Raw genomic sequence first — 24,163 nt, 5'->3', positions numbered from 1 at the left:
GCTTAGTTCTGGAACACAGCGCACGCAGGCCTGGTACTTTGGACACAGTGAGGCCTGAGACGCATCCCTTCTCCACGGCCTGGGCAAGAACACCCACAGGCATCCCTGGGGAGCACCTGTACGGCAGGAGGGTGTGTGGGGGGAGTGAGTGAGTGAGTGTGGGAGGGAGCAGGAGGGGAGATCCTGGCATAGATCAGGAGGCCTTGTGGGCACAGGGTGGAGGCGTGTGAACCCTGGGGAACGCTGGAAGGAGCAGGTGCAAGGGTGACCCAGGTGGAAGCCCAGCTGTGTGGGCCCGGGAGGCAGCGGTGAAGTGGGGCAGGGCTGGAGTCTGGGTGTATTTTGGAAAGAGAGTCCATTTGGTTTCCTAGTGGATTAGGTGTCTGGCAAGGGGACACGAGGGTGGCCAAGGGCTTCGGACCAAGTTACCAGCACGCAGCTGCGTGAGCACGGGGGCAGGGTGCGGTGAAGCCTGGGCTGGGGGCAGGAGCTGGGGAGTTGTTGGCATCTGGATGGGCGTCTATAGAGTGTGAGGCTGGGCAAGGTGGAGGCCGGTGGCACAAGCAGATAAGGCTAAGCAGGGGGCAGAGGATGGAGTGTGCCCTTGCGAGGGGAAAGTCCTGAGGCCAAGGGCTGCTGATGGGCGATCAGGGAAGAGGACCAAGACTCAGTCTTGGGGTGAACATCGTGGTGGTCGCTGGTGACCCCAGCCAGGGTGCTGCAGTGGGACCCTGGTGAGGCCTCTAGAAGTGGGCTGAAGGGGGCCAGGGATGTGAGAGGCGTGGGTCTGAGAGCTCTCGGCGAGGGCTTCCTGCAGAGGGGGGCCCAGAAAGGTCAGCGTGTCTACGTGCTGGGGGGCTGACGGGGGTGGGGTCGGGCAGGGCTGAAGACGAGGGGTTGGCTTCAGGGAGGAGCAGGGGGAGGCCCTGGGGCAGGAAGGCAGGGTGTGCGAGGCGTGCTCAGGAGGGAGACGGTCAACCAAGATGGTGCAGGCAGAGCGAGAACTCGTGGACTTGTACACTTGAAAATGGTGGATTTTCTCTTAGTTACAAAAAGTCACTCAGCAGCTGACATTACTCTCAAGGTCACTGATTCTGAGCTCAGGGAGACCCCCCTGGATCCCAGGGTCTGAGGTGCGTTTCTAATAAGCACAGGTGGCACTGAGGCTCTGGGAGTTGCAGGCGGAGCATAAATGAGAGGGCGGATGCTGAGAGAAGCTGAGGGAGAGACCAGAGAGAGGAACCAGGCACTGCTGCCTGGCCCCCAAAGGGACACTGAGAAGTGGCCATGATGCCAGGGGAAGAGGGCGCTTGAAGAGGGTGGGTGGGGCAGGTCTGCGGGGACTTGGAGGGAGCTGGTGAGAGCGCAGCTCAGCCCAGCCCGGGCGGGAGGAGCATGGGACCCAGGGATCAGGCAGTAGGCCTGGTTTCTGCGTATTTCTTTATTGTGGTATATATAACATAGTTTACCATTATAACCATTTTTAATCGCACAGTTCAATGGCACTAAGTTCATTTACAGTGTCAAGTAACTATCACCACTGTCCATTTCCAGAACTTTCCATCAATCCTAAATGGATACATCGCCCTTTACATACCAACTTCCTGTTCCTCCCACCCTCCAGTAACCTCTTTCCTGCTTTCTGTCTCTGGGACTCAGTCGCCTCCATACCTCGTGTGAGTGGCGTCATGTAGTACTTGCCCTTCTATTGTTTCTGGCTGGATTCACTGAGCACGATGCCCTCAAGGTTCATCCATGGTGTAGCTTATATCAGAATTTCCTTACTCACTGTGGCTGAATGGCGTTCCCTTGTGTGTGTATCCCACGCTGTATTTATCTCCTGGCCCACTGGACATTGGGGTGGTTTCCTTGTTCTGGCTGTCCTGTGTAACGCTGCTGTGAACGTGGCATACCCGTATCTGAGTCCACGCTCGGTTCTGTGGGGTGCACACCCAGAAGTGGGATTGCTGGATCATATGGTAATTCTGTGTTTAAGTTTTTGAGGAAGCACAAAATTTTTCCATACAGCTGTACTGTTTTCATACACACTAGCAATGCGCAAGGGTTCCAGTTGCTCCGCATCCTTACCAACACTTATTTTCCATTTTTTTGAAAACAGCCATCCTGGCAGGTGTGAAGTGGTCTCTCATCGTGGTTTTGATTTGCATTTCCCTCATGAGTAATAACGTTGAGCATCGTTTCATGTGTTTGTATCTTCTGTCAGAGAAATGTCTGAGTTCTTTGTCCGTGTTTAGTTGGTTTTGTTGAGTTGTAGGCATTCTTTATCTTATTCTGGATATTAATCACGTAACAGAAATATGATTTGCAAATATCTTCTTCCATTCCATGGGTTGTTTCACTTTTTAAATTTGTTGAAATACGGTTACTGTACAATCTTTTCACTCGATAGTGACCTTCGATGTACAGAAGTTTTAAATTTTTATGTAGTCAGTCTGGCTTATTTTTCCTTTCATTGCCTGTGCCTTCGGTATCATAACCAAGAAATCATTACTAAATCCAATGTCATGAAGATACTCCCTTTCCTTCTAAGAGTTTTGTAGTTTTAGCTCCTAAATGTAGACTTCTGACCCATTTTGAGTTAGTTTTTCTACATGGTGTATGGCAGGGCCCAACTGCAGGCCCTGTTCAGGCTGCTTTCTGACACCCATTCACTTTCTTGATTGGCAGAGATTTCAGCAGATTTCAAGGAGCCAGGGAAAGAGAAGGCCCCCTCGACAGCTGCCTGCGGGTCACCCCTGGCCACACAGCCCTCACCCTCCACTGAGCTCCCTCAGGCCGCCCCGCCTCCCTCGGGCTCGCCGGCCCTCCCTGGGCGCCTGGAGGACTTCCTGGAGAGCAGCACGGGGCTGCCGCTGTTGACCGGTGGGCACGAGGGGCCAGAGCCCCTCTCCCTCATTGATGACCTTCACAGCCAGATGCTGAGCAGCTCTGCCATCCTGGACCACCCCCCTTCCCCCATGGACACCTCGGAATTGCACTTTGCGCCTGAGCCCAGTGGCGTGGGCCTGGACCTAGCTGACGGCCACCTGGACAGTATGGACTGGCTGGAGCTGTCTTCCGGGGGGCCCGTGCTCAGCCTGGCCCCGCTCAGCACCACGTCCCCCAGCCTCTTCTCCACGGACTTCCTCGATGGCCACGACTTGCAGCTACACTGGGATTCCTGCTTGTAGCTCTGGGGCTGCAGAGTGGGGCGGCTGGGGGGGCGGGGAAGTTGGAGAACTCGGGAACTCGGCGCGCTCCTGCCTGGTCAGCCTCTCCACGCGGGCGTGAGTCTGACAATCAAGAGGCTCCACTTCCCTCAGGGGGAGGCTGGGGCCAGGCGTCCCTTTGCCTGACTCAGGCTCACGGAGGAGAAAAGCTGCCAAGAAGCAGCTCTGGGTCCCACCCTGGGGTTCTGGGGGCCTGGACAGGCCAGGGGCTTCTATTTGACCTCCTTTTGTGAGGTCGGGTGCACTTGCTGGCTGCAGTTTGCTCAGGCAGGCAGGGCCCAGGGCTGAGGCGGGGCCAGGGGCGAATATCCTTACTTCTGCCTTTCCCAAGAGGGAAGGGACTGGCGGGGCCGCTACCTCACCGTCCCCGTGACGCCGACACCACTGTCCAGGCCTCCTGGGAGGGGGCTCCCTGCCATTCTAGTGTCTTGGTGTAGTGTAACCATGTAGTGGTTGGTGGCAGAGTTTCTGTACAGGTGTATATACCTCTATTATATATCGCCATACTTATCACACATACACGGGGGGGAGGTGCAGCTCCTCCCCACACTGTGCACACATGGAAGGGCCTGGAGCCACCGCTCCTGGGGCAGGACACAGCTTACCCTGGCCCACCCATCACTGTGTTTGACGTGTAGACACCCCGCCACAGCCGGTGCCCCACCTCTCCTGCTTCCTGCTCCTTATCAGTGCCACGAGGGCAGAGGTGCTGCCTGGCCACCTGCCCACATTCCGTCCCGTTGCCTCACTGCAGTCACTATGGCCCTGGCACAGCGGTGGCCTCCAAACTGTGGCCTCTTCCTGCCTGGCCTCCGTTCTGGCCTGTCACTGTTATTCATAGGGGATTAAGGATGGAGTCACCAAAACCAGTGCTGGGACAGAGGTGGGGAAGCTGTGTGACTTTTTAAAATAAAAGCAAAACCACCACTTGTTAGTCCATCTTGTTCACTCCAGGGAAGAAGCTGGGGGCGGGTATAGCTGGGCCCTGGGTGCCATGCTGTGACTTTGACCCTGTGCCCCATCAGGCCACCGCCCAGGCCTGGCTGTAAGTTCTGGACCATTTCCAGGAAGAGCAGAACCTTGGACACGCAGCCCAGGCTGGACAGAAGATAGACAGATAGGGGGAGGTGCTTTCTCAAAGACAGCTGTTTATTTATAAATCAAGGAGGCCAAGGAGCCTTTAGCCACCCCCATCCCCTTCCTGAGCAAAACCTGACAACAGAGGCAGCTGTTCTTGGTTTTTGGTCGGCACAGTGAAGTTGGGGCCCGGGGCCTCTGTGCAGACCCTGGCAGGGCAGAGCCCTCGCCCAGGCACTGGAACAGGCTGAGCCTGACCCCCTCCTCCTGCTTCTGCCACCCACTGCCCTCCACCAATATTCTGGGTGCCCAGGGTGGTGTCCCCGGACTCTACCACGGTGCCCAGCCAGGGCTCGCGGTGCATCCTCTCCTTGACCCTACAGCTCACAGTGCACCGGGGCCACCTCAGACCCCGTCCCAGAGTGAGCCTGAGACTGGCCAGAGCTATGCTGTTCTCGTCTTGCCTGAGGAAGGGGCTCTGGTAGCCAATGGGCTGGGGGAGGCCTGGGTGTGACTGACGGGGTCTCTGGAGGAAACACGTCACCCGTCTATGTCCCAGCTGAAAAGGTGATGCTTCACCAGCATGTCCTGGACGCCCTCCTTCAGGGGTGTCTTCTCCTCCTGTACAGGGACAGCCCTCCTGTCACAGGCCGCAGGGCAGGGGTGCTGGGCACACCGCAAGGAAGCCCAAGGTGGCAGCCGCCAGACTGGTTCTTAGAGGCAATGCCAGTGCTCAGGGTCCCCACGAGGCCCGGCCTCAGCCACCCAGATGTGTTTGGAGTCGTCTGCCAACAGACTCCCAGGTGGCCCCACCCGCCACAGCCCCCTGCGGGAAGGCAGGTTGCAGGGTCGACGACCAACCGACCACCCACCTCTCTCTTCACAGGAAGTTCCCAGTCCTGGGAGAGGCTGAAGGCGAAGCAGCAGAGGACACTGGAAGCGAAGGGGAGGCTGTCAGTTGTCCTCAGGTGCCTCGGCCCACACCACTGGGCCAGGGCCCCAGAAGCCCCGTGCTTCCTCACCGGAGCTCGCACTTGATCTGGACCCAACCGGGGCTGCGCAGGAAGGACCAGGGCTGGTACCACTTCTCCACGGTCGGCAGGCTGGAGCAGAGCACCTCCAGCCACAGGTGCAGGACCTGCTCGCTGGAGACAGGCAGGGTGGGCTTGGGGGCTGCTCCTGGGCCTTCTGGCCTCCATCCACAGGACTCCCGATGACCAGGGATGGGGTTCTGCCCCTCATGCTGCCCTGGGCCAGCCCACTCCCGGGCTCCTCCAGCCCCCGCAGGTGACCCCGCCTCCTGTCTCAGCCAGGTCTCTGCAGAGTGGCCTCATCATGACTCCTCCACACGGGGAGACATGCTCAGGGGCTCGTGGTCCCCATGGCCCCCACTCCCCTCGGTCCCATCACAGCTCCTTCTGAGTCTGAGACCCGGCCATGCCATCTGCAGGCACAGAGGCCTGGGCCCTGCTGGTCAGTCCAGGAGCAACACGCACAGTCCGGCCAGCGTATCCATGGCTAGGTTCTGAGCTAGTCTCAGGAACTTTGCCCCCCTTCCTGGGTCAGAGCAGCCTGGAGGCTGCTCCTTTGCCAGGTGACAAGTCCGCAAACACCACACACTCAAGCTCACTCAGATCTGAGCCTCACACGTGCCTGAGGCCCCTCGGGCAGGTGCCCCTCCCTAGTTTGTAGCTGTGTCTCTGGGGAGCCCCTTTCCTGCTCAGCTTGCTGGAATCTGTGCTTCACAAAACCCCTGCAAGCACCGCCCCTCCGCAGAGCAGGGCTGCTCTCACCCTTACCCCTTCCACCTCTGACTGCCCCCAGCCCCAGCAGCAGTGCACTCACTTGAGCCCCACGCAGATGAGGGAGCGGAGCTTGACGTCCATTTGTGCGTGTGCAGCATCGTGGGTCACGTTAACGGACTGCACAGCCTGGGAAGGCACAGCTGTCACTCAGGTGTCCCCAGCTGCCAAGCCAGGAGGCTTGCCCCGCCCATGGCCCCCCTTACCCTGTAGAGCAGCTCCTCCGGGGTCAGGACTTTGCCATCTTCATCCAACCTGAGGGGGGACCAAAGCTGCCAGCGCTACCCTGGTGGGCTCAGGCCACTCCCTCTCCCCACACTGGGGCAGCCAGGCAACCCGCCAGGACGCTGGGCAGGGGGCAGGGGCTGGTTACCTGTAGGTCTTACACAGCACTAGGCGCGAATACACTGAGTCGAAGTCTCTCTCGACCTCCCGGCCCGCTGCCTGGGGGGCAGGTTCAGTGTCAGGGACCACAAGGGAGGTACCAGGTCAAAGCCACAAAGTCCAGCTGAACACACATCCCCGCGCCATGAGCTCCTGCTGCCTGCTCCACGGGGCCAGGGAAAAGGATGTGAGGCACACGGGCCCACTGACTCACCTCCTCGATAAACAGCCACGGGTGGCAGGCGCCCCCAAGCAGGGAAGGCTTCTTCAGTCCGTGTTCAAACAGGGCCTTGAGGGCCGGGCAGAGGGTCCCTCGCACAAGGTCTGTGACCCCTTCCGTCACAGCGTCGTCCCCCGCGATGGAGTACTGAGGGTGGGGGACAGGGTCTAAGAGGCCCAGCCCCACACGCACAGCCAGCCAGCCAGCCAGCCTGCCTCTCCCCGTCCTCACGGCCAGCACGCGCTCAGAACGCGGCCCAGCAAGGAGGGCGCGGGCCCTGTGGGGTGGAGGCAGCGGCAGCTCCCAGGCACGGCCCTGCCTCGCGCAGGCTCTCACCTCTTTGCTCCGTTCATCCAGGACTTCCACAAACTTGGCAGGAAACCAGCCTGTGGGAGAAGCCGGGCCCGATGAGGGGCGGACGGCCCGGTGCCCCGACACTGCCCCCACGGGGCTGAGGACCCAGTGCGCGAGGGAGGCTCGCTGTCTGAGCAGCCCCAGGGCCCGCTGCGGCGGCAAGGCCACCAGCCCTGTGCAGGCCGCCTCCCCTCGCCCAGCGACGCTGCATGGAGACCTCACCTCTTAGGCCGTTCAGCTCCCCCACCCAGCAGTGCTCGTCCTTCTGGGAGATGATCTGCACAGGGAAGGGCAGGAAGCACGGCTCCGGCGCTAGCCCAGCACTTCGCACCCCTGCCCACCCCGCCTGGGCAAGGCGCCCATGTCCCCGCACCGTGATGATGTCGTTCTTGCGGAAGCCCAGCTCGTCGTCATCGTGCCGCTCAAAGTCCAGGAGGGCCTTGGCCCGGCGCGGGTGGCTGCGCAAGCACGCCACGTAGTTCTCGTGGTCCCGCTGGTGGCTCTCCATGCTGTAGTCTGGGGTCAGCTCCTGCCAGGGCGGCAGAAAGGCCCATCGCGGGGGCACCTCAGGATGGGGCCAGGGAAGGACGGCCCTGAGTCGCCGTGCGCACAGGCCTGGGGCCGGAGACTCACCACACTGCAGTTTTTGGGGTCTGTGCACTGGAAATGGCGAGCCACGCGCAGGATGGCTTCCCGGAGGTCAGCCACCAGTTCTGTCTGCTTGATGTTCTTGGCCTTAAGCGCCTCTAGGTCATCCTCCCCTGTAAGGCCCAGAGAGGGATGGCAGCCGTGGCCCAGCCCGGCCCCTGTCCCAACTCCAGGGAAGCTCGGAGTCCACACCCCACCCTGGTCTGACCGGCCCCCAGTGCCCTGCTCTCTCAGCCCAGCACTTGGCCACAGGGCAGAGTTCTCACCAAAGAGCAGCGAAGTGAGGCCGGACTTCCTTCGCTGGGTCCTGCGGCGGACTACCTGTGGGCAGGGACGCGGGGTCAGCGGTGGCCGGGGCACCCTGTGCCCAGCCAAGCAGACAAGTGCCTCAGCTCTGGAGGAAGTAAACAGAGCCCTTCAGCACAGAAGCCGGGCAGCATCTCGGGCTGCCTCCTCTGACGCGGCCTCTGAGGCCGGTTCTGAGGGTCAAAACCATGCTCAGTTCAAAGCTGGGTCTGTCCCATGCCCAAACCAGGCGGGTCACAGCAGAGACTCGCCAAGGCCAAGGCAGTGGGTCCCTCCACAGCTGTGGTCTGACTGGGCCGCGCTGGGCCCTGGGTGCTGAGCTGGAGGGGCGGCAGAACGGGGAAGGGCCGGGGCTGGGGTGAGCTGGGGCCTCCTCCCTCGCAGGCCCACCTGAGAGAGAGTGGTGGTGGCGCCGGTGCCCAGGAGCTGGCCCTGGTCTGCTATGAGGTAGGCCAGGTGCTTGCGGCGCTGGGTCTCCACGGCCATGTCGGTGAGGGAGCCGGCCAGCCGCATGGCCTCCCCCAGCAGCAGGTCCGCATCCTCCATCTGCGACGGTATGTCTGACAGTGTGTTGAAGATGGAGGCCGAGTTCTCAGACTGGATCAGCTCCTCCTCCTGGGCCGTGCGAGGGAAGGGCGGGTGGGTGTCACTGCCCAGCTGACCCCAATCACCAGCCTCAGGCACCTGTATCTTCCCTGGATGGTTGAGCTGAGCATAAGGAAGCCCTGCCCCAGAAAAGATGCTGCCACCCATCCCCTGGGGCCTCTCAGGAGGGGCTGGTGCTCAGGCCACACGATGCTGAGGCCTGGACCACAGCATGGGCGGCCGGAGGACTCTGAGGAGGGGCCAGGACAGCTGCAGCGGCCCCAGGGCTCCGGTCGTCACCTTGAGGCGCAGCATGCCCAGCGTGGTCTGGAACAGCACCAGGGAGCCCTCATAGAAGAACAGGTCCCAGAGGCGCAGCAGCAGCTGGATGTGCACCACGCTGGCGAAGGCCGTGAGGAACCAGTGCAGCGTGATCAGGGACAGCTCTGCGGACACACACCGGGGGCCCTATGGCTGGGACCAGGGACAGCTGGCACGGGACAGCCTGAGAGGAGGGGCGTCCCCCAGGCACACAAGCCATGCAGGACATGGACTGCGTATCCCAAAAAGCAACAAGAGGCCCTGCCAGCTCACGGGCAAAGAGACAGGGTATCAGGGAACGTTGGAGAACAAGAGCACAACGAAGGCGGCGGGGGATGTGTGCGTGGCATGGCCATCGTCAAATGAGCTCCTCTCTTCCTCCTGAGCTCGCAGCTGCCCCGTCAGCCTTGGGTCTGCAGAACCCGGGCCAGAGCTCAGGACCCCTTGACCCCAGGGGAGAGGTGGGTTCTGGCCTCACCAATGTCATGCTCCTGGAGCAGCTTGTCCAAGCGAGGCAGGTACTGGACGATGAGGTGGCGCAGGACCCGCTGGTCTGTCTGGACGCCCAGCAGGGTGGTGCTGAAGTAGGAGGCCGGGAGCAGGTCCTCGATGATGGCACACATCATCCAGAAGGCATCCTCCTCCTCCAGGAACAGCAGGAGGCAGGCAGCCACCTGGCCAGGGCAGTGGGATAAGGGACCTCTACCCAGGTCTCCAGGCAAATGAGAACAGACGCCCCATCCAGGTAACCAATTAGAATAAGGCATCCTCTGTGGGGGTCACACTGTAGACCGCGTGCCTGTCTCAGGCTTGGAAGTACCGTATCTGGCAGCCCCTGCCCTCCTTGGGGACTCCTTTCCTGTCCTCCCACCCTGCTGGCCCAGTTGTGAAATCGGTCACCCCTGGGGGTGTGGAGAAGACCCTGGGGCACTCCCCACTCCCGGGCCCTGCTCACCATGCCAGTGCCCTGGCAATAGCCGATCTCCGGGTAGAGCCAGGCCAGTGCTCGGAGCACCCTCCGCAGGCGCGGCACCCCGACGCTGCTCACGCTGGAGAAGCAGGCGTTGCTGGGCATGGTGCGGAGCAGGTCCTTCTCAATCTGCCGGCAGCCCCCCCAGAGCCTGTGAGATGCAGCTGCAGGCCCACACCCTCTACAGTGTTGGCACCCCGAGACCCCCGGGAAGGAGGCTGGGGACCCCTGTGCGGGGCAAACCTCAGGTCGGCTTCTGTCCCAGGAGTCGGGGCTCCTCATGCTCTGCCCTTCAGGATCAGAGCCCGCGAATGTGTGGCTCATGCCACCTGACTCATGGGGGAGCTTATAAAAATGGAAGTACAGGTTCCTGGGCCTCAAGCCACAGCTATGGACTGAGACTCTCTGGAAGGAGGCATGGAAATCTGTAAACTTTCTAGAGGATCCTAATGTGCACCGGCTTTGGTGGCCTTTTTGACAATTCTTCCCGGTGCCACAGAGGACCCAGGAGGGAGCAAGCTTGCTCCAGGGATGTGTCTGTGGGTGAAAGGGCTGCCTCGGGCTGCCCGACGGCTGCCGTGCTCGCCTGGCCACCCCTGCCAAGGAGAGGCCCACCAGGGCGGGTCCAGTAACCCCAGCAGATCCCCCTCCCGCAGGCACAGTTCATGGCCAGAGGGCACTTCCTGAAGGACGCTCCTCATCCCACCCAGACCCCTGTGCCTGTCGCCCCGGCCTCACCTGTTTGGCAGCAATGGTCTCATCATTGGAGCTGTTCTTTACAATCTCTCGGTAGGACAGCTCAGAATTCCTCTTCTTCTGCAGGGCCCCTGAGAGCCGCATCCACAGCTGAGGGGGGCGTGAGCACTCAGCTCCCAGGGGCACCGGAACCTCCCGGCCCCCGCGGGTCCCTCTGCCTCACCTGCGGCCTCATGCTGTGTGGGACACCGGCCAGCACCAGGGAGCGGAGCTTCTCTGAGCGGGGCAGGGAGACGGCAATCTTGTCCCAGGTGAGGTCCCCCACGTCGTGGTTGTGGGTGAACTCCAGGTGGGCCTGCCACCGCAGCCTCTGCGGCGGGTCCTCCATCAGAGCGGCCGGCAGCCTGCTGGAGCGGGGGCCAGCGCCGTCTGCAGGGGAGGAAGGAAGCCACCCCGTCTGTTCCCCGGAGCATCGGCCCCGGCCCAGGGCCGGATCTCACCACCCACGCCCAGGGCCGCCTTTCCAGTTGGCCTCCGGAAGTGCCCGGGTGCCCGTGGACGGGGCTCTCCTGCCCCGCAGCCTCCACAGCACTACTGCCCCATAGGGCAGCGCCCTGACCCATCCCGGAGTCACAGCCTCAGCCTCCGCTTTCTAAAACTTCACCTTCAGTGAATTCACATTAAGTGCACAAATATTAAGTGCACTGAGTATCAACAAACATTCAAACACTGTTCCCATCAAGACAGAATATTTCCGTCATACTAGAAAGTTCCCTGTGTTCCTCTCAGGCCCAGCTTTTAACTTCCAAATATCTGCCCGCAAAGCAGAGAATGAGGAAGACTTGGCAGAACTGGAAATATGAGCGACCTGAACATGACTGGTTTCAGCCAGTTAACACCTTCTGGTTGGTGACGGGCTCCCCTGGCTTCGGGCAGACGCCCCTCCCACAGCCCCCTCAGGAGCCCACAGGCGCCGCTGTGGTAGAAGACAGTGGGAATGGCCTTGGGGCCCACGTAGAGAAGAGAGGTTATAAAAACATGATGACAGATTCATTAAAATGGGACAGTGTGCAGCCACTGAAAAATACGCTTTTAAAGAGGTCTTAACTGACATTTGACAAAATGCTCATGGTATATGTTAAGAGATAAAAGAGCAATATAGAAACATACATATACCACATACACCATAGACATGTTTTTACACTGCTCTTAGATCTCTTAACATTGTGCAATATTATGATACAATCTTCCACATCGAAACACACACAGTCAGGAAAGAACACTCTGAAATGTCTGCAGTTATCTTCAGGCTGCAGGATTATAGGTTAATCTGGGGGCGGGTTTTTTTTTTTAATTTTTCTTTTTTGGGGTTGGGGAGGTAATTAGGTTTATTTATTTATTTATGTTTAGAGGAGGCGCTGGGGATTGAACCCAGGACCTCGTGCATGCTAAGCACGTGCTCTACCACTGAGCTGTACCCTCCCCACTAGGTTAACGTGTTTTAATCTTTGTATTTTGATGTAGTTTTCAAATTCTCTACAATGAACATTACTGCTTTTATTATCATATGAAGATCAATAAAATTAATCTTAAAACCCCCAGAGGACTCCATATACTGAGACCAGCATCACCATCAGATGCAGCTCCGTCCTTTACTCTGGAACATCGGGTGAAACAGCCGGAGCCCGAGGTCACAGCAGGGTCATGAGTCGCTGCGGCTGGTCCTCCCCAAGGACATGGGCAAGGCTCCACGCGAGGGGCTCAGTCTCACCTTCCTTGTCGACCCGGAAACCGAACTCATCGTAGCAGAACTCTGGCTGCTCCGCTGCCTCCTCCTTCTAGACCCAGGAGTGGGGAGAGTCAGCCTGGGACCCCTCCACCCCGCGGCTGCCACCTGGCCCCCACAACTCAGAGCAAGGGGTGCCCTTCCCTGGAGCCCCTGCAGTTGTCACTCAGCTACAGGGGTCACGACCCTCTCGAACTCTCCCCACATCTTCCCTGTTTTCCTCAGAGGTCAAAGATAAGATCAAGTCAGGAAAAGTGTGTCTCATTTATTTCTGAGTCCCCATAATACTGAGGGCAGAGCACCATACTTTGCATCCAACCTAAAGCCTGATTCCCAGAGGACACGGAGCTAACACTGTCCTTGATGGGGCCTCCCATTCCGTGTGCGAACGGTGCAGTGACCCATCCACCAGGAAGCCTGTGAGTGGCGGGTTCCTTTGGGGACCATGGCCTCGGGGCAGAGCCGCTGGTGTCTGGCTGGCCAGCTGCTGTACCTGCGTGTATTTGGCCAGGATCTCCTGGGGCCACATGCTCGGAGTCAGGGCTGAGAAGGGGCCACTGGCAGAAGGTACGTGGCTTCCTAAAACCAAGGAGGGTCAGGAATACAAGATGAAAAAAACGCAGAGCATTCAGAGAGGGAATTCAGACTGGGATATCCCTGCTCCCCTGTCCCGCCCCCCCAGAGCACCAGCATTAAAGGGACTGGACCATCTAAAGTCCAATGGATAGGGGAGGGTGAGAAACCTAGAAATGTGCAAATTTCTGGAGGAAGGAAAAGAAAACCAGCAGCGTGTTAGTTACGAGACAACCAAACTTCATGTCCTTGCCTCTTCCACCTGCAAGTAAGAATTTGCAGGCTGGAGGGAGAGGACAGGGATTCGGGAAAACTGAGAAGAGAGCTGCAGTAACTCCCAGATGCCCATCAGAAGGCTTCCTCCTTCCCCCACCTCCTGCCTGGTCCATGTGACCCACGAAGGTCCATGAAAAACAAGCCTGCTTCCCCCAACACCGGGTGGGTCCTCCTGGGTAAGGCCCCCCTACCCCCTAGAGAGCCTGTCACCCCATTTCCAAGCCGGCCCCTGCCTCCCACCTGACATCATGCGGAGAAGCGAGGCAAGCCTTCTGCAGATCCAGGCTTGAGAGTTTTCCTATCCTAATATCTTACAGCCGGAAGTCTCCTTAAGCTTCATCTGGTCCAGAAACATCTGTCCTGGTAGGAGAGCAAAGGGGAAAGTCATCTAAAGCAGCTGCTCTACTGGGGGTCCTTTCCACCCCTGACTCGGATCTGCTGGCCCAGAGGCAGTGGGGAGGTGAGTCCTGGCCTCTGTGTAACAGGAAAGGAAAAGTCACACTTGAAAGAAAAAGTCTCCTATTCTGAACATTTCATCCGAGAGAAGATATACTTTGAAGAAGCTACAAAACTGATATTCTCAACAGCTCTGTGAGCCAAGCAGAATGTCTGCTCAGTTCCCGTACCATTAAGGAAGGAGAGAATCATACAGACTTCCTGATACTCTATGCTCAGACAAATGTTTCCTAAAAAAGAAAACAAAATCCAGCCACCACCAAAACCCCCATGAATAGGTTCCTCCGAACCAGAATCTTCGAGGAACCATTTAGATGGAACACATCTTGGCTTCTGAGTTGATACCTCCACTCATCCGACCCCGGCATTTCCAGTCCCAAGAGGATGCATACTGACGATTCTGTTTCAATGCGATGTCCAGAAGGGGCAAATCCAGACACAGAGAGCAGGCCAGCGAGGGCTGGGGGAGGGGGCAGGCAGGGGGACTGCTGATGGGCACAGGGTTCTATCTGAAGAGATGAAAAATGTTCTGGAATTGGACAGTGGCGATAGCTGCACAACAGTATGAATACTAAAACCACTGAATTGTATACGTTAAAAATAGTGAACTTTATAGCACGTGAATTATATCACGATTTAAAAAAGTAAGAGAAAGCCATCAATCAACTGAGGCGTCATCACTTGGGGCATCCTCTAACTTCCTATTTCTAACTTGCTCCTGTTTGAACTAGAAAGAACCTATTATCACCCATTTGAACTTCAACAGAAATGCAGTTTGGGGGGCAGCTTTCTCTGTCTTTTTCTGAATATGAAGCCTTTTACTTCTAACCATGCAACAAAAGGCTTTGATCCCATGAAATAAATGGAAGGTAACAGTACAGAGATGTGGTTGCAATACTTCAGCATCAGCTGCCTTCTAGTTTTTGGAATCATATTCACTAGACCTAGAGCTCCCCCTGCCATTTTTCAGATGATGGGAGCCAGAGGGGACAGCTGTCAGCCTGGTCCACAGCAGTCCCTCGTCTTCTCCGTGCTGTCTGCCACAGGATTCTGCTGTAGGGAATTCTGGGTGAATGGAAGGGTCAGGGGAATGAGAAAGAAACAAAAAAGGAAAATCAAACAACCACCTTGAGGGCCCTATGAAAAAACATCACCCTATGGGCCCTTCATTCCAGTATATGTTGAAAAACGGGCACATGAAAAAAATCTCTTTAAAGACACACTTGCAAATTTGGGGCCAAGACAGCTCAGCTGGGTCACTAACCTCCACTCCTGCCCCCAGACACACCCTGACCTGGCCAAGGGTGGGCTAAATGCCTATCATAGTGGCTTTGGTGCCCAACTGGGAGGGAGCCCTCCTGCTTCTAGACAAGCCCTGCTGACAAACAGATGGCAGAACCCACTTCCCTAACAGGCCAGCCATCCCAGGCTTGTCTGATCTGCATGAGGAAGACACAATGTCTGTCTTCAGTATAACAGGTATGCGGGGCCTGGTCTGAAGCAGGAGTTTGTGCTGGATGGAGATTACATATTTTTACATCAAGGGGACTGAGCTAGAAGTTCTTAAAGTCACGTCATCATTTGATTCTCACAACACACCCTGAAGCAGGTATCTCTATTCCTCACACTCAAGAAAACAAGTCTAGAAGAGACCCATAGACAGCTTTCCCAGTGGATCCCCACAACGGTACCCCCACCCCACCAGGCTCCCCAACGCCCCCAGTGAGAAGACGTCAGGCAGCCGCCAGCTCGACGGTGCTAGGGCACCCGGAGCTCGGCCGTGCCGGCCGCTGGCCCAGGGCCCCGGGGGGCTCACTGCTGCGCACCAGCCCTAGGGGCGCACGGCTCTGAGCTCAGCCCCTGCGCCCGCTCTGCAGAGGCCCGACGGCGCCGCGGTTAAAGTGAAGACCTCGCCAGTGGCACAGATGTGGATTCAATTCCCAGCTCTGCTGCTTCCTGCTAGTTACAGCCTGGGGCATGTTCACGCCACCTCTCTGAATCTGTTTTCTTCTCCACAGAGCAGAGTAACAGTACCGATATCCTACAGTGGCTGTGAGGATTAAGGGAGACGGCAGACAGCCCCAGCACACTGACACCCGACAGGTACTCAGGAAGCATCAGGCAGGCAGTTAGTGGGAGTCCTAACAATTTCCAGAACGTGACTGTTAGTACCTGGGCCGTCTACACCCAGGATGCTGAAGGCCATACGCTATTGCTGATATTCATCCATTACAACCTATGGACACAATAATTTCGTACAGTTCAGTGTAACATGTGCCAGCTGAGATCACCAGAAGGACTCATCACGAGGCCTCAGAGGCATGACTGGGTTGTTTCTTCCAGAAGGGAGCAGGTGTTGTGTGCAGTGGAAGAGCTGTCCCTGGCTGTGCAGGACCGAGGGGGCTGGGAAGGTGATTCTCAGTAAGCAGCTCCCCTTCCTGACGTTGGCTTGCCTCCCACTCACTCACTCACAAGGTACGGAGCACCGCCAGAGCCTCGTGGGGATCTAAGGGCTGAGATGCAACAGTGAAAACCAAAAGTCCCCGCTGTTACATCACAGTAGAGAACCAGACAAAGATCATAAAACAGCTGTGTCAGATGGTGGTAACTGCAGTGCCAGGTGAAAAGTAAAGCAGGGTAAAAGCAGGGGGCCATGGAGCTAAAGCGCTCGGGAAGCGCTGAGACAAGGTGACGTCCAAGCACAGACCTGAACAAAAGAGAGTGAGAGATCCAGTCCCGTGGCTCCAGAGGGAAGGGGGACCCAGGCAGGAGGAGCAGCAAGGGTGAAGACAAGACAGGGACACATGGGGCAGGTGCAAGCAGCAGCAAACTGAAGGGGGGCTGGGGAGGAGGAGGAAACACAGTGGGGGTCACGGAGGGCCTTAAGGTGCAGTACAGAACTGGACCCTGTTCTCGGAGGGCTGGACATTACAGGAGGGTTCTGAGCAGAGGCAAACCTGAATCTGACTTGGGCTTAAAAGCTCTCTGGCTGCTGTGCAGAGCAGACTGCAGGGCAGGAGGCGGCGACGTGGCAGGAATGATGTCGGCTTTGCTACATGGGGACCATGGGAAATGGTCAGATTCTGGATATATTTTAAAGAGGCTCTGCAGTAATATTTCATACATATATACACCACTTCTCTCACCCACTGCCCCGAGTCCCCGCGTTCCCAACGGGAGCCGGATGTGATACTGCTAATCCGGGAAGACAGGTTTTTCCTGCCTCCAGTCGCCATGGAAACCTTCCTCAAAGCAGCCATCTGGGAGCCGCGGCACTGGCACCGGCAGCCCTGCTGTTGTCACAGGGGCACTGAGCAGGAGAGACTTTTGAAGAACGGGGAGAAATATATTGGAGGCAGATTAAAAGACTGACACCTATAAGCATGTAAATTTAATTTTTAAAAATTCTTTCTAGAGCCCCTCTAAGTTGGCTGCATCAGTGCTGGTAAAAACCAGTTTTTGTGGTTAAAAAAAAACTAGTTCACTCATGAATTGCTGTAGATTGTACTTTCCCTCGGGAATGGAATACCCTTAAATATTCATACTCTTAAATCCAGTAACTATTCTCTTGGAAATGTAACGAAATAATTCAATAGAAGCAAAACGGTGTGTGCATGGAAAGGTCTACTTCAGCATTATCTACACAACAAAAACATGAGAACAATTCACAGGGCGATCATTAGGGGAACTGATCAAGTCTGGGTACACTGATGCGATACGGTGTGATGCAGTCCCCTCATACTCCAGTTACGGACTTCTGCATCTGGCCAAGATGGAGTTACAAGGACTGGATTTACTTTTTGAACTTGAACCAAAAAGCCAGAAAAATACATAAAATAGTGGTTTTCAAACACTGGCCGACAGGCAACACAGGACAGCGATGCCTGAGAGAGCACAACTGAGGTGGCCCCGTGACGGGCTGTTACTGCCAGGGTGGGGGGCACCCGGGAGGGTGAGGGGCTGAGCTGAGAGCCAGAGCGGCCTGAGTCTGTAGAACAGAGAACTGGAGATGCGAGACCTGCACAGACAGAGCTCCAGAAATCTGAGGACAGCACCCCCAAATCTTCATGCGAAAACTGGTCAGAGCACGCCTGTAAGGAAACTCCCCAAGGCTGGGAAGAGAACCACCTGGAAGGGGCACGAGGAATAAGGTCTGAAGCTCATCCTGTGGGGTCATTGTGATGTATTTTCCTTTTTGGAAATTGTGGAGTGCAATTTGCCTAACTTTTATTAAGAATTTTTGCATTTATGTTCATGAAGGATCTTTGAGCTGTCGTTTTCTTTCCTAATAATGCCCTTGCCTGGTTAGGTTTAGGATGGTATTTGCTTTGCAGAATGATTTGGGAAGTAGTCCCACCTCTTCAATTTTCAGGAAGAGTTTGTATAGAAATTGGTATTATTTCTACATTAAATGTTGAGTAACAATCACCAATGAAGTCTTCTGTGCCTGGAATTTTCTTTGTGGAAATGTTTCCAGCTATAATTTCTTTTACAGAGATAAGGCTATTTAGATTATCTTTTTCTTCTTGAGTGAACTTTGGTAGTTTGTGTACTTTTAAGGAATCTGGCCTTTATCCAAGTTGTTGAGTCCAAAGTATGCAGAAGAAAGAAAACAATAAAGATAACAGAAATCAATAAAATGAAAAAAAAATAGAGAAAAATCAATGAAACCAAAACCTGCTCCTTTGAAATCAATAAAATCAAACATCTATCAGTCTGAACAGGAAAAGCAATAAGACACAGATTACCAAGACTACCAGGTATGGAAGAGGGTATGGTGTATCACCACAGATCCTAGGGGCGTTAAAAGGATAATAAGAGAATATTATGAACAACCTTTTGCCAGTAAGTTCTACAATACATGAAAAACAATACCATCCTGACCAAGTGGGATTTATCTTGGGAATGCAAAACTTGTTCAACATTTCAAAATCAATCAATGTAATGCAGTACGTGAACAGACTAAGAAAAACTATATGATTCAACAGATGCAGAAAAAGCATCTGACAAAAGTCAACATCCATTCATGATAAAAACTCTCAGCAAACTAGAAATAGAAGAAACTCCCTTAACCTAATAAAGGACATCTACAAAAATCCTAGCGTTAACATCATACTTACCATAGCAGTGCTACATACAATAGCCAAGACATGGAAACAACCTAAATGTCCATCAACAGATGACTAGATAAAGAAGTTGTGGTATATTATGCAATGGAATACTACTCAGCCATAAAAAAGAATAAAATAATGCCATTTGCAGCAACATGGATGGACCTGGAGATCGTCATTATAAGTGAAGTCAGCCAGAGAAAGAAAGAAAAATACCATATGATATCCCTCATATGTGGAATCTAAAAAAAGAAAAAAGAAGACACTAATTAACTCATCGACAAAACAGAAACAGACTCTCAGACATAGTTAACAATCTTACGGTTACCGGGGGAAAGGGAGTGGGAAAGGATAAATTTGGGAGCTTGAGATTTGCAAATATTAACTACTATATATAAAAATAGATAAAAAACAATTTTTTTCTGTATAACAGAGGGAACCATATTCAGTATCTTGTAATACCCTTTAATAAAAAAGAATATGAAAACAAATACATGTATGTATATGCATGACTGGGACATTATGCTGTACACCAGAAACAGACACACTGTGACTGATTATACTTCAATAAAAATTTTTAAAAACCCAAAAAACAAAAAATCATACTTAATGATAAATGACTGAGAGCTTTCTCCCAGACTGGGAACAAGGAAAGGAGTCAATGTAATTCCAATCCAAATCTCAGTAGGATATCTTGGAGAAACTGACAAGCTGGTTCTAAACTTTAAATGAATAGTCGAAACAATCAGAATACTCCAAACAATTTTGAAAAAGCAGCAAGTTGGAGAATTCACAGTATCTGACTTGAATACTTACTATAAAGCTACAGTACAGGGTGACACTGATAAAAGGACAGACACAGAGACCAGTGGAGCAGAACAGGTATCCAGAAACATATTCATGTGGTCAGTTAATGTTATAAATTGAGTTGCGTCCCCCCAGAAAAACATATTGAAGTCCTAACCCCCAGTACCTCAGAATGTGACCTTATTTGGAAACTGGGTCTTTGCTGATTTAACTAACTTAAGATGTCATCATTAAGGAGAGCCCCAATTCAGTATGACCGGTGTCCTTATAAAAAGGGGAAATTTGAACACGGACGTATATACAGGGAAGGCGATGTAAAGAGCCAGCAGAACACCCCGTGAGGCTGAGGAATGACTGCAGCCACCAGAGCTGGAAGAAGCAAGGAGGGATCCTTCCCCTACAGGTTTCAGAGTGAGCTCGGCCCTGCCGACATCTTGATTTCAGATTTCTCGCCTCCAAAACAGTGAGATAATATTTTGTTGAAATACAGTTAATTTTCAACAAAAATACAAAGGCAACTCAATGGAGAAAGGATAGTCTTTTCAACAAATGGTCGTAGAAAAATCGGATAGCCGTATGCAAAAAGTGAACCTTAATCCATATCTCACACCATATACAAAAACTAACTCAAAATGAATCATAGACCCAAATGTAAAACCTAACACTACAGAACTTCTAGAAGAAAACATGTTTGTGACCTTGGTAAGCAAAGATTTCTTAGATATTGTACTAAATGCATGATCTATAAAAGAAAGAATTTGATAAATTAGACTTTATCGGAAGCCACAGATGGTAGAAAATATGTTCAAATCACACATCTGATAAAGGACAAGTATCCAGAATATAAGGAATTCTCAAAACTCAGTAAGCTGGAAAGAAACAATCCAAAAAAATGGGCAAAGAGAAAGAAGCCCGATAACTGGAACACTGTGGACAAAGGGGACAATGTAAGAAGACCCTGGAGAGGCAGAGGAACCCAGATTACCAAGGGACTGTGGCCACAGTGAAGGAGTTAGATTTTAAGGACAATGGGAATCCATAAAAGGATCCTAAACACGACAGTTGCATGAACTAACATAATGCTTTCTTGTTTGTATTTTGTTGTTTTTTTTTAATGGAGGTACTGGGGATTGAACCCAGGACCTCAAGCATGCTAAGCATGTGCTTTGCCACTAAGCTATACCCCACCCCATGTATGGTTTTTAAAAATCACTTTGGCTGCTGTTTGGCAAAGGGCTTGTGGAGAGACAAGAGCGGGTGCAGTGAGACAAGTGTGGAAGGACAAGCTCCAGGAAAGAGGTGATGGGGTGCGAGACTGAAGTGGTGACCGTGGGGGTGGGGATGAAGAGGAGTGAATGGATTCAAGATATAACCAGAGGTAGAACCAACAGCTTTGCTTCTAGGCTGGATGTGGGGAAGGAGGAAAGGGAGCCACCCAAAGCCAGGCCCAGGTTTCCAGTCTGAACGCCCGGGTTTACGATGATGCCATTCACTAACAGGGGGGACAGTGGAAAAGAAACAGTTTGCGGGAGGAGGGAACAAACAGTCATACGATAACTAAATGTTTCTTAGAAATCCAATTGGAGATGTGAAGCAGGTGACTGGATACACAAATTTACGTCTTCAAGGAGATGTAAGAACTAGAGACATAAATTTAGGAATCTCTGGTTCATCTAGCCAACCTACAAATTTTTTTTGAGCAACTACTATGCACCAAACACTGTTTGGTAAAAAATGATAAAGCAGTAAAACAAGACCAAGTTCTTGGTCTTGTAAAACTTCAGTTTCCTCATCTGTAAAATGATAACAAATGAGAAAATGTAAATACAATACAAAGCACATGCATGTGCTTAATAATGCCAGCTATTAATATTAGTGACAGAAAATAGACAAAAAATAACCAACTAAATGAATAATTTCAGAGTAATCATAAAACTATGAAAAAGTAACAGAATTACAGGTTATAAAGTGACAAAGTAACAGGTACGGGCAGGAGGCCATTTTTGATAGGTGGTCAGCGAAGGCCTCTCTGAGGAGATGACATTTCAGCTGACGCCAGAATGATGAGATGGAATCAGCTCAGCAAAGACCTAGAAGGGCAGCTCAAACAGACAATATGGCTCGTGTCACGGCCTTCAGGAACACAAGTATTATTACACTGGAGAAATAAGACAAGTGTGCTTGAGAGAGAGCCATGACGGGAAAGCAGCAGAGATCACTGGAAAGGCAGGCAGGACCTTCTACTCACGGTAAAGACTCTGGGTTTTATTTTAATGGGAAGCCACTGGAGAGCTCCGAGCAGGGGCATGACGTGGCCTGTCTCAGGTTTCTAAAGAAATCACATTGGCTGCTTTGAGGAAAATGAACTGCAGAAGGGCTAGGAGTGGAAACTACAGTTGTCCAGGTGAGAGACACGTTGGACTAAAATCACTGAGATGATGAGAAGTAACTAGATTCTGGACATACTTTGGAGATGCAGAGGTAGACAATGGAAAGAACTGAGATGTCACCTAGGTTTCTGACCTGAGCAAATGTGCGGGTCCCATTAACCAAGATGAGGGGAGCCTGGGGTAGAGCAGGCTTCAGGGTTAGCAAGAGAGCAGGTCAGCAAGCTGCTCTGGCCGTGTTCAGTGGGGATGCCTACTAGACAGCTAAGTGGAGAAGTCAAGTAGACAACTGTATATGTGAGTACAGAGTCCACAGCGGTCAGCACTGGAGCTGTGAATGTGGGACTCACCAGGGCTAGATGTCACGGCCTGGAAGAGAACACAGAACAGGTGGCCTAGAACCCAATCCCGGAACATTCCCACATTTAGAAGTCAGGCAGAAAAAGACAAAGAAAATAAAAGTGCTGGGGAGGGTACAGCTCAGTGGTACAGTGTGTGCTTAGCATGCACAAGGTCCTGGGTTCAATCCCCAGTACCTCCATTAAATTAATTAATTAATTAATTACTACTCCCCCCTCCCCCCAAAATTTTTCTTCAGTCTGAAGAGTGAGCCGTGAAGAGGAAGGAACACTAAGCAGTGCGTGCTGCTGTGGAAACTAAGAGAAGAAAGCGTTCCCAGGAGGAGGAGATCAGCAGTGTCACATGTTACTTAGAGGTCAAGTAAAATGAGGACAGAGACCTGGTCACTGGTTCGGCAAACTGGAGGATGGCGGTGATACCAACAAGAGCTCTAATTTTTAATGATGAGGGTGCAAGTCCAACTGGAGGGGGCTGAAGAGAGAACAGAAGAAAAGTGGAGTCATCAGCATGAAGACAGTATGTGATTTCAGCCATTTAAAGTGATATAGTACATACATGTTGAAGGCAATATAAAAATGAGTATGGCTGTGTAGGAGTACGGAGTTTATTTGTCTTGATTTTAAATGTTCTCTTTTTTGGAAAAGTACAAAGGTATTGTGTTTAAAAGTAATTTTACCACATAAAAATTTGACACAAATGTTCACAGCATTATTTATTAACAGTCCAACAGTGAAAACAATCCAAATGTCCATCAAGTGATGAATGGATAAACAAAATGTGAGCATCCACACAATGGAATAATTTCAGCCATAAGAAGGAGTGAAGTACTGACACACGTGACAACACAATGAACCTTGAAAACAGTATGCTCAGTGAAAGAAGCCAGTCACAAAAGACCGCATCATCTGTAATTGTTTATATAAAATGTCCAGAACAGGCAAGTCCATCGAGGCAGAAAGTAAATTAGTGGTTGCCAAGGGGCTGGAAGGAGGGGTGAGATGGGGAACTCCTGTTAGTGGGTATGGCATTTCTTTTTGGGTGATGAAAATGTTCTGGCATTAGTGGTGATGGTTGCACAAAGTGAATATACTGAAAACCTCTAAATTTTTAAAGGGTGACTTTTACAAAACATAAATCATATCTCAACTTTTAAAATCACAGTTTAAGTACAGAACACTAGGAATAAGAATGTGTCCCGGGTTTTCTGAGGTCCACAAATGACACCTGAACTTGCAACAGCTCTGCAGTTTCTCCATCTCTTGCTCTCTCACTCAGAACTACTACTTACCACCTCAAAAATCCATCTCTACGGGGATTTAATGTTTATATAAAACCAAAGAAACCAAAAGTGAAAAAAAAAAAGGTGCAAACTATTAGAGGTAGCTCATCTATAACTGTGAAAAGGGCCCCTTTCTCCCTCATTTGTAACTAACACTTTACTAACACTGCTCAGCGTGAATTTGACATCTCAGCAGCTGTGAAGTCGGGAACTCTCTAAGATGCTAAATAGTAAAGTCTGTCATTTTTCAAGTTCCTGTAACAAGATCCCCCCTAATAGTCTAAGTAATCACTGGAAAAAGAACTGACAACTTTGAAACCAGGTTTCCAAGCCTTTTTTTTTTTTTTAAGGCAAACAAAATCTCCAGGTGTCTGACTTCACATGGGGTTGAAGGTGCTTTCCTGTACACTGAAGTGAAATACTTTCCCCAAAGCAAAAACCGCTAAAAGCAGTTTAAAGGAAAAGAGATGCTTACAAACCAGGAGACCACAAAAGTACATCAATTTGCAAGACAGGCTCCAAGGGGAGAAATGCT

The 24,163-nt window shown here is 52.7% G+C and overlaps 2 protein-coding genes across 14 annotated transcripts in view; one reads left to right on the top strand and one right to left on the bottom strand.

Moving 5' to 3' along the window:
* The window catches only part of MRTFA (myocardin related transcription factor A), a 91,576-nt gene extending 87,419 nt beyond the window's left edge, over nucleotides 1-4,157 (top strand). For both annotated transcript variants that reach the window (XM_072973569.1, XM_072973568.1), the window contains one exon: nucleotides 2,689-4,157. In XM_072973569.1, the coding sequence (XP_072829670.1) occupies nucleotides 2,689-3,191 (503 nt within the window). In that variant the 3' untranslated portion in view covers nucleotides 3,192-4,157. The remainder of the gene's footprint in view (nucleotides 1-2,688) is intronic.
* A 201-nt stretch (nucleotides 4,158-4,358) lies between these two features.
* The window catches only part of SGSM3 (small G protein signaling modulator 3), a 32,454-nt gene continuing 12,649 nt past the window's right edge, over nucleotides 4,359-24,163 (bottom strand). The window contains exons 2-24 of one of the 12 annotated variants that reach the window (XM_072973575.1): nucleotides 22,729-22,820; nucleotides 19,012-19,037; nucleotides 13,469-13,588; nucleotides 12,873-12,958; nucleotides 12,365-12,431; nucleotides 10,817-11,022; nucleotides 10,636-10,743; nucleotides 9,883-10,125; nucleotides 9,406-9,601; nucleotides 8,907-9,052; nucleotides 8,412-8,636; nucleotides 7,982-8,036; nucleotides 7,701-7,828; nucleotides 7,441-7,596; nucleotides 7,290-7,344; nucleotides 7,050-7,099; nucleotides 6,708-6,860; nucleotides 6,483-6,553; nucleotides 6,316-6,364; nucleotides 6,153-6,238; nucleotides 5,330-5,452; nucleotides 5,180-5,240; nucleotides 4,359-4,928 (exon numbers count right to left, since the gene is read on the bottom strand). In XM_072973575.1, the coding sequence (XP_072829676.1) occupies nucleotides 4,848-4,928; nucleotides 5,180-5,240; nucleotides 5,330-5,452; nucleotides 6,153-6,238; nucleotides 6,316-6,364; nucleotides 6,483-6,553; nucleotides 6,708-6,860; nucleotides 7,050-7,099; nucleotides 7,290-7,344; nucleotides 7,441-7,596; nucleotides 7,701-7,828; nucleotides 7,982-8,036; nucleotides 8,412-8,636; nucleotides 8,907-9,052; nucleotides 9,406-9,601; nucleotides 9,883-10,125; nucleotides 10,636-10,743; nucleotides 10,817-11,022; nucleotides 12,365-12,431; nucleotides 12,873-12,958; nucleotides 13,469-13,478 (2,355 nt within the window). In that variant the 5' untranslated portion in view covers nucleotides 13,479-13,588; nucleotides 19,012-19,037; nucleotides 22,729-22,820 and the 3' untranslated portion in view covers nucleotides 4,359-4,847. Of the gene's footprint in view, nucleotides 4,929-5,179; nucleotides 5,241-5,329; nucleotides 5,453-6,152; nucleotides 6,239-6,315; nucleotides 6,365-6,482; nucleotides 6,554-6,707; nucleotides 6,861-7,049; nucleotides 7,100-7,289; nucleotides 7,345-7,440; nucleotides 7,597-7,700; nucleotides 7,829-7,981; nucleotides 8,037-8,411; nucleotides 8,637-8,906; nucleotides 9,053-9,405; nucleotides 9,602-9,882; nucleotides 10,126-10,635; nucleotides 10,744-10,816; nucleotides 11,023-12,364; nucleotides 12,432-12,872; nucleotides 12,959-13,468; nucleotides 13,589-14,029; nucleotides 14,194-18,804; nucleotides 19,038-22,728; nucleotides 22,821-24,163 lie in introns of those variants that run through there. The other 11 variants (XM_072973572.1, XM_072973574.1, XM_072973571.1 and 8 more) reach the window with 11 other exon arrangements.

Source organism: Vicugna pacos, chromosome 12, assembly GCF_048564905.1.
Source record: "Vicugna pacos chromosome 12, VicPac4, whole genome shotgun sequence".
In the NCBI taxonomy this organism is placed as follows: Eukaryota; Metazoa; Chordata; class Mammalia; order Artiodactyla; family Camelidae; genus Vicugna; species Vicugna pacos.
This window is presented reverse-complemented; position numbering and strand designations above follow the sequence as displayed.